This window comes from Loa loa, assembly GCF_000183805.2.
Source record: "Loa loa unplaced genomic scaffold supercont3.206, whole genome shotgun sequence".
NCBI lineage: Eukaryota > Metazoa > Nematoda > Chromadorea > Rhabditida > Onchocercidae > Loa > Loa loa.
In genome coordinates, this window is record NW_018108386.1 from 34,442 (window position 1) to 46,059 (window position 11,618).

The 11,618-nt window shown below is 31.1% G+C and overlaps 3 protein-coding genes across 3 annotated transcripts; 2 read left to right on the forward strand and 1 right to left on the reverse strand.

Annotated features, from left to right (window-relative positions):
* Positions 1-1,320: 1,320 nt before the first annotated feature.
* Positions 1,321-1,987, forward strand: LOAG_07403 (hypothetical protein; the record flags this gene model as incomplete). Its single annotated transcript, XM_003142936.1, has 3 exons — positions 1,321-1,365; positions 1,564-1,712; positions 1,867-1,987. 3 exons carry the CDS (start codon positions 1,321-1,323, stop codon positions 1,985-1,987), a joined length of 315 nt encoding a protein of 104 aa, XP_003142984.1.
* A 782-nt stretch (positions 1,988-2,769) lies between these two features.
* Positions 2,770-7,528, reverse strand: LOAG_07404 (adenylosuccinate lyase). The gene is made up of 12 exons (XM_003142937.2): positions 7,391-7,528; positions 7,089-7,154; positions 6,621-6,743; positions 6,416-6,525; positions 6,011-6,164; positions 5,496-5,594; positions 5,169-5,255; positions 4,753-4,830; positions 4,470-4,598; positions 4,030-4,149; positions 3,560-3,787; positions 2,770-3,167 (listed from the first exon to the last, which is right to left on the reverse strand). The coding sequence occupies exons 1-12, from the start codon at positions 7,490-7,492 to the stop codon at positions 3,012-3,014; spliced, it is 1,452 nt and encodes a 483-aa protein (XP_003142985.1). The 5' UTR covers positions 7,493-7,528; the 3' UTR covers positions 2,770-3,011.
* An 861-nt stretch (positions 7,529-8,389) lies between these two features.
* On the forward strand, positions 8,390-11,466 carry LOAG_07405 (hypothetical protein). Its single transcript, XM_003142938.2, has 9 exons — positions 8,390-8,602; positions 9,426-9,541; positions 9,652-9,747; positions 9,827-9,956; positions 10,245-10,342; positions 10,474-10,543; positions 10,658-10,737; positions 10,911-10,962; positions 11,187-11,466. The coding sequence occupies exons 1-9, from the start codon at positions 8,401-8,403 to the stop codon at positions 11,270-11,272; spliced, it is 930 nt and encodes a 309-aa protein (XP_003142986.1). The 5' UTR covers positions 8,390-8,400; the 3' UTR covers positions 11,273-11,466.
* Positions 11,467-11,618: the final 152 nt, after the last annotated feature.

Consider the following 11,618-nt stretch of genomic DNA (forward strand, 5'->3'; position numbering starts at 1 on the left):
CTCGAAATAATACGAATAATATATGTTTAGCAACCGTTGTTAAGCATAAGACTAAATCTATCATATATAACATATTTTCCCGTACCGTTCTTCTATTTCCCGAACTCTTCTAACTACGATGCCATGGGCAAAAGGTAACAAAAAATAAACCCCGTATAACCCTCGACCGTACTTCCCTCATTCAGGGTTCCCCTTAAACCATCCGATTCCATTGAATTTGAAGGCAAACATTATCCAAGAAATAACACGGATCTGAAATGAAAATGATCATTTCTTCAATTAGCATCCCTTTTTTAATTGCAATTTCATATCTTCTACTCCCACTATACTTAATATTGTGTCATCAAATACTCTACAATTCGTCATGACATTTCTCATCGATGACAATTACATCTCTTAATCTCTACGCACAAATACGTACATTCATCTATCCCAATAATTTCACAGTCTTTCCGATACAGCACTGAGCTTCATCCTTTACTGTTATTTTTTTCTCTTATTATTCTGGAAATATAAGGCATTCGAAAATTTTACTTTTAGTCAAATTAATCTTAAGCTTTTGCTGGAATATTCAATTATTTCAAAACTGAGTAATAAAACAGTCGAATTTAATTGTTTCATATTCGTGTATTTAACAAAAACCTTAGTATTACTGTAAGACGTGTTTCAACATCTGAAAAATGTTTATGTATTTTTTTTTTTTCTGAGAGATTAATACATTTTTGTGTCCAAAATATCGATTTGAAATATGAAACTACTCATAGCATTTTAAACATATTTTATTGTAATGGATAAATTTTGAATTAAATAATACGGCTATCATACGACAAATATCAAAATATTCATTAAATAAAAGACTTCGAGCATATTTTTGTTTTAACTTCGAAGATTTAACTCATAGTCAGTCAATACTTTCGATCTTTTTTTTCTTTTCCTGTGTAAATAAAGCTCTATTGTAAACTCATTTTTGTTTATTAAAGAAAAAATATTTTTGAACAAATCGTTTCTTTGAAAGTTAGGAATGAATAAACATCGTAAGTAATTGCATCATATATGGTCGCTATCTGTAATCTAAAAAAAAAAAATGTTAATTAAAAAAAATGTTAATTAAAAAGAAAATGTTAATTAAAATGTCAATTCTTTCATAATTAACAAAGTTGATTACTTTTTATGTAACTCTATAGCATGCATAACCTTCTCTTCTTTCTTGCATAACATTTCTGAAACATCTTCTTGAAAATTTTTAAATCATTTTCTCAGACAATACGAAACAATCTTATGAACAAGGATGGAATTCAGAAAAGATAAAAATCTCGATATATGCTAATTTATGAGGATTATCCAGCATTTTTACATAACATCCAGGTTAGCTAGCTTATAACTAATGCTTAATTCTAAAAGTGATCACTAAGATGTTAATGAAACTAACAAAGATGCTGTTGAATTTCAGATCAAAGAGATTGATAGACAACTTGTTATGAGTATCATAACATTGTTAAGATTTCATCCGACAAAATTATTCCAATTATACTCGCTAAACTAGTTAATGTGATACCTTTCTAGCGTGCAAAAGTAAAACGATCAATGGAACTTTTCGCACAGGAACCTGTCGCTATGAAAGAAAGAGTTAGAAATTATTTTTCAATGTGTCGTCACCTACCGATGACAAAGAGAAGAGAAAAAATTGTTAGTTCCTTGTTTTATGAGTACAAGTATATCACAGCTAACGCTAAGCAAAAAAAAAAAAAAAGAAATAAAATTGTATTATCTTTTATTCTTTGAAAAAACCACAATCATCTGTTTTCCAAATTGAAAGTGATTAGCAATGAAATTAGCCTGCTTTTCATTAATTAGAATATTTTACAGCGAGATATGGTTTTATGGTTTCGGAATCGAACAGAGATTGCGTGAAATCATCTCCGATCTACATCAAGTTTTGTTGGACAAATGCAGGTATATTTGTGTAGCAAAATCAAAAGAAGCTTGATTGCTGAATAACCAGTGCCGGTGAAAATACAATCGCTTTCAAACGTATTTATTTCAATTCACTAAAAGCTATAAATTCTAAAATTACTACAAATTTCAAAGACAGTTTAGTAGCATGAGAAAACTCTATTTTCCTCGGGAACGAACAATCACAGTAAATCTACCACTGCTAAAAAATACGAATAAATAAAAGAATAAAAAGGATATTGCAAAGTATTCTTATATCGGGAATACAATAGATGAGAGAATTTAATCGAATGACAGAAATTCATAAATGTCTAAGATAATTTTCTATTGAGAAAATTAACTTCAAAAACAGAATGATTTAAGAGGTTTTTTTTTCGTTTTTGAAAAATTCTGGAATTACTTGTAGGAGTTTCAGTGCTTCCCGAATAATGGTAAATCAGCAGCATCAGAAAATATCTAAGATAACTTTTCATTGAGAGTCTGTGTTTCATTGAAAAAAAAACATAGAAATTTTTATGAGAAATTCATAGTGATTCTAGAATTCTTCAAAATCAGCACGACCAAAGACCTTCCGCATCAATTTATAAATCTTTAGTTAGATGGAATTATTGCCCTCTATATGCAGGATTGCAACTGAACAGGATTCTGGAACTGTTCGTTTCAACAGTTCATTATGCTCGTTTTATGATAATTTTAAAATTCCATACTTATAATAATCGGAAAGCACACACCACATAGCAGAAGACTTTGTTCAATGATACCATTTTCAAATTTTGATCAATATTGACAGATTAAAAACCAATACAAAAATCAAAAGTGCACTGAAAATAACCAGTATGGCTAAAAAGTGGTTAGAACCAAGATGCAAAAGACTTCCACCAAACGAAAAGTACCACACTAATAATATTATCATTGTGGTTACAATTCATCTATCAATTAGGTGACTAAAGTGCTATTTGATTCTGGATAGTAAAAGAGAAAGTTTCACTGGAAAAAAATCGTATGACAATTAAGCACAGTACTGAGCCTTACTGTGTTGAAAAATCTTTACCACATCTTCAGACGTCCAGCTGTACTTTCGCTTTCATGTCATCGTCCAAATACTTCGTTATAGTTGGACGTAATTCCTCATTCAAAAAATGTATAGTTTGCGAAGATGAACGTCCTGTGAAGCATAGCGGTGATTTTGCCAGTTCGAGTATTCGGTTACGAATCTAAAATTAGAAGTTTCTATCCATATCAGATTCCAATTTCCCGCCTTTTAATGGTGCTAAAAGGAAACTTTACGGTGACTGTCATAAATCCTATTTTCTTCCATTATCTTCGACTGTTACATTAATTTCTACGCCAACAAAAAATTAAAAAAAGCGATTAGCGTTGATACGACATAAGACTTACAGACTTGAAGCGTTAAAAAGTGTACTGGCATCTGATTTCTGCTTTACGTATTGTTAAAGATCCAAAGCCAGATTTTCAGATACATTACAGATTAAACATAGAAAGAAGCATTGTTTAACAATCTCGGACTCCTGCTTCTCACCAACTATTAGGATAATGAATTTGTGACAATTGTTGAATACCATAAAGGTCAAAATATTTCTGATACCTTGTCAAAAAAGACATTAGCCAGAACGCTTTCCAAATCAACCCGTTCCCGCTTCTGTGCCTCTTTCGCAGCCAGTGTTACTTCCCGAATTTTCTCATATGCTTCCTGTCGATCAGCGCCTTCCTCTGTTAGTAACATCATTGCCTTTTCCAGTGCCAAAAATGGCAAATTCGCATGGACATTATATTCAATTCTTTCTTTATCCACGGTCAATCCCTCCACAATGTGCTGCAAAGATGCGAGAATTAATCTGATTAGTTTCAAATAAATAGTAAACTTCAACTTATGTGTAATTTATTGCCATTTGCTTTTTAGTCCAGTGTCATATCCTTTGTCAATCAATCCAACATCATATTGATGGTTATTTCGAAAAGAAAAAATCATTCAGATTTCAAATAATGGGAACATAGTTGCAGAGAAACTTAACATCAATAAAGTTAAGGATAAAATAAGAAATTATGTTTATTTACTTGAAATATGGTGAGAATCGCATCAGCAAGAAGAAACATATCTGGGATCAATATACGTCTAATGGCGGAATCATCGAGGGTTCTCTCAAGACATTGATCACCAAGTGTGTGCAACGCATCCTGCAGAAGAAGAAATTAAATCACAAAGAAATTAAATCAAACAGTCTTAAACAAAACTGGCCATGAATTTCTGGACTTGGAACTGTGTAACCGAAGAGCAAACCTAATATATTATAGAATCTGCACTGAAAACCCGTTCATTGCAAGATCAGATTTCTGACCATCAATCATAGAAGGTAATAGATGTTAAGCGCATTTGGACTTCAAAAAAGATTTCAAAGCCTCTGCCAAGCATGTGGTAATTCATCTTTTGGGAATTCACATTACGCTGGTGCTGGTTTATCCTGATCCCGATAAATGGAAGATTAAAATTTACATACCTGAGGTGCACTCATCAGCTTTCGAGCCAAGCTACTGACACGCTCACTTTTGATTGGATTACGTTTGTAAGGCATTGCAGAACTGCCAATCTGTTCACTTTCAAATGGCTCAAATACTTCACCAAAAGCCTAAAATCAATTCGAATTTAATAATTAGGCAATAAAAAGCATATCATTTCTACAGCTAAACCATTAAATTTAACGTAGACTTATTTGAAACCATAAAAAAGATTAAATTTAAAATAAGTCGACAGATTAAAATCTATTAATAACAAAAGTAGACCTGTAATATTCGTATATCTGTGCAAATTTTTTTCGTTGCAGCTCCCAGTACTGCAAAAATATTGACAAGATCACAATCCTAGAATGGAAATTTTTTTTTGTAATTGTTGACGATATTGATCTGTTGACGATATTGATGGAAACTATGGCTGAGACTTCATATTCCGCTTTTTATATGCCCTAAGAGACCATTTCACATACTTTCCTTACCCATAGTAAAAGAGAAATTGCTAAGCAAACTTGCTAAGTAAAAGGGAAATTGCTAAGTTAACCATTAAAAAGGACAAAATTTATATAAAACATCTCAATCTCTTTAAAGATTACAATCACTTATTCTAGCGTTGTAGTGTTACACCAACTGTTTATTCATTCTTTAATTAAATAGAAGCGTTACTTCAGTTATTCCGATAAAAATACCTGCTGTCGAGAATATGTCTGGCCACTGATATAGAAACGATACGCAAAACCAGCACTTCTCATTATTAATTCATCCAATTTATCTACCTCAAAATTGCTTTTTATAGATCAACAGAAAAGGAGGAAATAGCATAGAATGGCGAGGGAAACAAAAATTATTTAAAAACAAACCATTTTTTTATTTTATAACAAACCATTCTTCACTTTTTTGGAATGTATAAAAGCACTGGATTTAGCTAGTGAATGAACAACAATTGTTATCACGTATGGCAACTGACAACCGTTCACTTGGTAAGCATCGAAAACCAACAATAAAAATAAAATTACCTTCGCTTCATCGTTATGAAACAATGCCATAAATGAATCTTGTGTTCCTGTTGCACCTTTTACTCCACGAAAACGCATATTTTCCCGGAAATATTCCAACTGTAATTAATCATAAATAAATTAAAGTTTACCACTAATAATACTACAGAAAAGTAGGAAAAGGGATAAGAAAAAGCACAATATAATAGCACTTCTTATTCGCAATATATTTGTAAAAATCGGGTGTAAACGTAGCAATGTTCCTGTCATTATTATGTGTGAAATACGCATAGGGAATGCATGTATCTGAATGAAACGTATTTTTGATTAGTTCATAAAGATATAAATAGAAATGCTATAAACCATGAAAATCAATTCCGAAGGATATAAATTCAAAATACAATAAAATATGATATATTAAGAATATTGAAGAATTGAAACCTTTTCCAATCGAAATGTAGGTTTATAATAAACAAGGGAAAACTGCTGTTTCAGGATACATAAACGATAATAGTGAAACGATATATTTAATCTACCTTTTTGAAAACCATCAACAATTCCTGAGCCCACATCGCAGCACGTTTACCAACAGTTACTAGTGATGCTGTTTGGTAATGCGTCCGTCCAACGGTAACAATATCTTTCGTTTTATCGGCGAAATCATCTAGACGGCTGAGACACACTGCAAGCCTACAAATCTCATTATTTTCCTAACCAATTTACACTGTGAACTTGAAATTGTTTAATGCATCCGCACAGCATAGTCTGACATGTTGGTCAAAATTAGAAAAATATACGCAAAACAAAGAGGACACCAATTCCAACGTGTGATTAAAAAAGATAAGACATATTCGAGATATTTTTAAATTTAAGCTAAAATGAAGCTTAATATAACAAAATATTTTGATTAAGGCTAAATCGAAATTCTGAAGAAAACATACTTCTTCAGTATATAATCAGTAGCTTGCCGCTGAACAATTAAATCGGCGTTATCTTGGACGAAGCATGATGTTGCCCCCAAATGTATTATCCCTTTTGCCTTGGGACACATCTGAAAAAAAAAAAATTTAGCGGTTATAGATAGCATTAATATTATGCTACATTTTTACATAATTCTTGTTGAATTTTCTACATAAAAATTTTTACTTTCCCAAATGCATAATTATGGGCCATGACATCATGCTTGACACGTTTCTCCTCTCGTCGTATTGTTCCCCAATCAATCACTTCCTTCGATTTCTTCATTTCTTCAATTGCCTCTTCAGTAACCTATAACTAAGAGATGAATGTAATTAAGGGAAATATTGATTCAAGTTCTCCGTTATACTAAGAATATATCACGACATTCGAGTTGATTATATCAGGAACCATCCTTTTTCACTTAACACCACATATATAACCTGGAAACCTTATATAATGATACAGTTATTTCTGCAAATATTAATTGTATCATATTTATTTAGCAATCAATAACCAGTATCAAACCAAAAATTCAAATGATAAAAACGGTTTCTTAAGAGAAAATTTAAGCAGTTGATATCCATATCATGTTTGGAAAGTAATTATATTTATTTATTTCGCAAATAATCAATCCCATGCGAAAAAAAAACATACCTGTTTTAGACCGAGTTGCATTTCCGCTTCCGCAAGCCAAATCCACATTTGTCGCCATATCAGTACCTTAAGATAAATTGAAGAATTTTTTTTACTGAAAATCATATTTTATGTAAGAATGTTGGAAATAGAAAAGGCGTTACGAACAAGTGAAAGCTTTCTTCAAGTTAACCACTTAAAGAAAATAAATTTCAAACTCATTAATTTAATCAACTTCGAATTCGTCAGATTAAATTTAACTACATGACGCTTGTAATTATCAAGCATTAAAAAAGCAGATAATTTAAAAATTACAAATTTACCTTATTTCGCTCGCTCAATATATTCATTAACGGACTCTTGCTACAGTATCGTGATTTAAGCACCGTTTCAAATTTATCTTCACTGTTGATATGAGAGATCATTGTTGCTTAATTCCTGAGAAATTATCGAATCCTAAATTTCATTTTCTTTTTTTTAAAAAAAGAAATTTAACTGTGAAATAAACTAACGAAATTCGTATAAGATCATTCAACTGAGGAAAAAACTTCGAAAATATATGAATAATGACAATGTGCTAATAAATTTAAGAGATTACGATATCCATATTAAACATTCAATAAGATTAAATTCGGAAAAGCCATCCCAAAATAATCAATAAAAATGCGTCAAATGTGTCACATCTCAGCAGTATCCTGGCCTGGCCTAACCAAATTTCCATTAGGCATGGTGGCGAATTGCAAACACCGTCTAATTTGGACCTCAAAAATCATTTCATCTTTTTCCTTCGCATTGTACGGCCGTAATGCCTTTCTCCATTTCACAACGACTGTTCTATGTAATACACGTGTGATAACTCTCACGTAACACGCATCTAATGAAGTCTACATAACGCGTATTTAGTAACTCTCACGTAACACGCATCTAATGATGTCCACATAACGCGTATATGATAACTCTCACATAACATGCATCTAATGATGTCTACATAACGCGTATTTAATAATTCTCACGTAACACGCATCTAATGAAGTCCACATAACGCGTATTTAATGACTTTCACGTATGTAATGTAGCATATATGTAATGACTGTAATGACATTTACGTAACACTCATCTAATTGACTTCCACGTAACCTTCCATCAGCTATTGTCAATCGTCATTATCATCATTATCAGCTAATGTTGTGATTACTGATGGTGTGAATGTTAGTATTCTTTACTGAATATCATTGTTAGCTGTGATTTGTAATGTGACATGTCAGTAGTTCCCATTGTCAAATTTCTCTTTTCAAATAGTTTCAAAAATTTCAGTCATTTTTTTCAAGCAGTTATGGTTGCGATAAGTAAAAAGCAAGAAAAAACGGGAACACTGCGGAAGAAAGGAAAGAAAAGTAAGGAGAAGAAAATCCGAAAAGTGGAAATTCCCGGAAAAGTATCAACAAAGGAGAAGAATGTAGTTCCATCAACAAGTTCCAATGCCAATGACAACATGCAAATTTTGCTCAGCATCGATTATAATAACTCTCTGCGAAGTTAGTTGGTTTATTTTTATTGTTATGGTTTACTTTTGCATGAATAAATATATTTTTGAAGTGAAAAGTTAGGGTTAAAGATATGATATCTGAGCAATCTCTCATAGTGCTGAATAAATCAAAGTAATATGGACTCGTAATATTCAAAATTTCGTAGTGAAAAGTAAGTTAAGTAAAGATACTATCTGATCATCGGACAAAACTTTACAGCAAAATTAAGTATGACTCGGCATTTATTCATTCTTAAATGAAAAAAAATAAAAGTTTAATAAAAGTAAAATAAACTGAAATATGTAAGGGAAGAAGTGTGATCATCATCATCTATCAAATGAAATTGCAAATAATGAAATATGCAAATAATCACTGTAAATTTTAGACGTCTCAAAATATCACTGGTCGTATCTAATTGTTTTAAGTTTCATAGTAGATGTTACGATAAGCCTTTTTTATCATCAGATTAAAATTAACATTAACTATTAGATTATTATTTGATAATTTCTGACATTTGACATTCTTCTGTTTATCCTTCGTAATTGTAAATATGAATAAAATTACCATAAATTTTCTCATTACATTAAAGCAATTTAACTTTATTTCTCATTATACTAAAGTACATTTGATGTTTCTGAAACTTTTTCAGAATTTTTTTTTCTTTTTTTTGTTCTTTTTCCATGCCATTTAAAGTGAGTTCAATAAAATATCTTTAAAAAAAAATACCTGAATATATTTTGTTTTGAAGATGAATGGATTTATACTCTATCAATTTCATTGAAATTAAGCATTCGTTGATGCTTGTTGCAAAAGTTTACTGTACTTTTTGTAGCATTGCGATATGGAATCAGTGAAAAATTCAATTCGGAAAGGCATCTATTTTTAAAGAAAGATCCAACAAATCAGTGTTCGTTAATTGTTGCCAATATACCTCCATATATCACTCCAGTAAGTGTAAAGATTTTCCTTAACTTGAAACTGAAATTTTTTTGGTACTACAATAATACTGGAAGAATTAAGGGTAAGGAAAAAGTCTTTTGAAAAAGATAAAATTATAGGTTACATTGGGACGGATTTTGGCTGAACTTGGTTCTGGTAGACCGGATGAAATAATCGCACAACGTGGAACAGCAACCGGTGATAAAATTACGGAAGTATGTGTGTATGAATTTCATGCTTTTTTTTAGCATAAATTTCTCTCTTTTTGATATTTCTTACGTTTTTTTTTTTCAGGGTTTTTACACAGCATCTGCACACTTTAAAACGGAAGATGCTATTGAGCAAGCATTACAGAATTGTGAAAAGATTCCATTTCTCTGTTTGAGCAAAATCGATGTTGAACTGACACATAATGGAGCAGCAAGTAATTTCAACCTTCTACTTGTGAAACTTTATATTCCTTTTACTTGCCAAACTTTGCATTATTTTAGTTTCATACAATTTTGAGGTTTTTGAGTTACTGTTTAACACCAGCCTTTACTTTATATTTCATATGTTATCTTATAATTCACAGATGATATTATACGAGCTTCTTTATGTTCACAGAAACAACCAAAACATTAACGTGTAAAACTGTGAAAACTAAAACGATAGTTGCGAGATTAAATGGGATATAGAATTATGGATTAATTGAATAATTGTTTGTTTGTAGAGTCGTGTGATGAATATCGCAAATCCTTCAAGACGGTAGCACAATTACAGGAAAGCGTAGATTCGTACATCGAAAAGCATGATACTGAGATCCTGGAAGTATGACATCTTCTGTCTTTGCACGAAATTGAACATTCACGTAGAGTTGTTTTCTGATGTAAACAGTTTTTTATTTGTTATTAATTTAGGAAATATGTTTAAGAATATCCGTTTCATTTATGATGTTTTAGGAAAAACGAAAGGCGAAAAGGATGGCTAATGTACCGGACAAGGATGGATGGATAACTGTTACAAAATCGCGTATATTACTTGTCACTTTTTGCGGAAAGAATTCCCAGATTTTTTATTTGGTCAAAATTCAGTGGTTGAAATTCAGTTTAAATAGCTTATTAAGTTTATTAAAATGACTTTCAGATTATAAGCCTGTACCGCGCGCTATTGTTGTGAAGAACAAGGAGGATTTGCTGAAATTGTCAAAGAAGAAAAAGCGCGTGGTTCGTTTAATGTTTTGTTGGAAAAAATTGCCAATTTCTGATAAAGCTAACAGTTTATTGATCGTCCTATTTGTCGCTGTAAATTGATGAAGAGGGAAAATTTTTCGCACTTAATTCCAATTAAACTAAACAATAATCCCATGTTGTCGAAGATGAATAAATTTGAATTTCAGGAAGAAAGCATTGCTTTCTATTCATTCCAATTGAAACAGTCAAAATTGAAACGTAAGTTTCTTTTCTTTTTTTTCCATAAACCGTGCATTTCTAAACGAAAGATGAAGCATTGCTTCTGTTGTTCCACAGAAGTTGCAAGGGGAAAAAAAGGGAACTTTGAAAATTAGGATACCAATTTTTAAACGAAATTCTTAAGAATTAAAGAGGCTGGTATAGGAAATAGCATTGTCATTTTGGAAAATAAGGCACTTAATTCCTCCGCACTTTTTTTTTAGATCTTGAAGAATTGAGACGGAAATTTGCCGAAGACAAGAAAAAGCTGGCAATTGCAAAAGCGGCAAGAAAATTTCGTCCAACATGAAGTCCCCAGTAATCATAATTTTACCATTGTTTTTGTGCCAGTAAAACTTCATTCTGTATAACTCCCCACAGAAATAATCTGCAACAGTAATTAAGAAGATATCATAATGCAGAATGCCGAATAAATGATGCCGTTAAAACTATGCATAACCCTTATACAAATGACTATTCTCGAAGATAATAAAAGAATTGGCGTACAAGAATTATAATTTATTGCAGTGACAATAATGGTATATATATATATATATATATATATATATATATATATATATATATATATATATATATATATATATATATATATATATATATATATATATATATATATATATATATATATATATATA

Bases quoted from the DNA above. Each gene is read 5' to 3' on its own strand.
- LOAG_07404 (XM_003142937.2), bottom strand. From the start codon at position 7,492: ATGATCTCTCATATCAACAGTGAAGATAAATTTGAAACGGTGCTTAAA. The intron at 6,744-7,088 runs GTATGTTTTTTT...TCTTAGTTATAG, and splicing joins TGCAACTCGGTCTAAAACAG to GTTACTGAAGAGGCAATTGA. The intron at 6,526-6,620 runs GTAAAAATTTTT...TTTTTTTTTCAG, and splicing joins ATAATTATGCATTTGGGAAA to ATGTGTCCCAAGGCAAAAGG.
- LOAG_07405 (XM_003142938.2), top strand. From the start codon at position 8,401: ATGGTTGCGATAAGTAAAAAGCAAGAAAAAACGGGAACACTGCGGAAG. The intron at 9,542-9,651 runs GTAAGTGTAAAG...ATAAAATTATAG, and splicing joins TACCTCCATATATCACTCCA to GTTACATTGGGACGGATTTT. The intron at 10,963-11,186 runs GTAAGTTTCTTT...CTTTTTTTTTAG, and splicing joins GAAACAGTCAAAATTGAAAC to ATCTTGAAGAATTGAGACGG.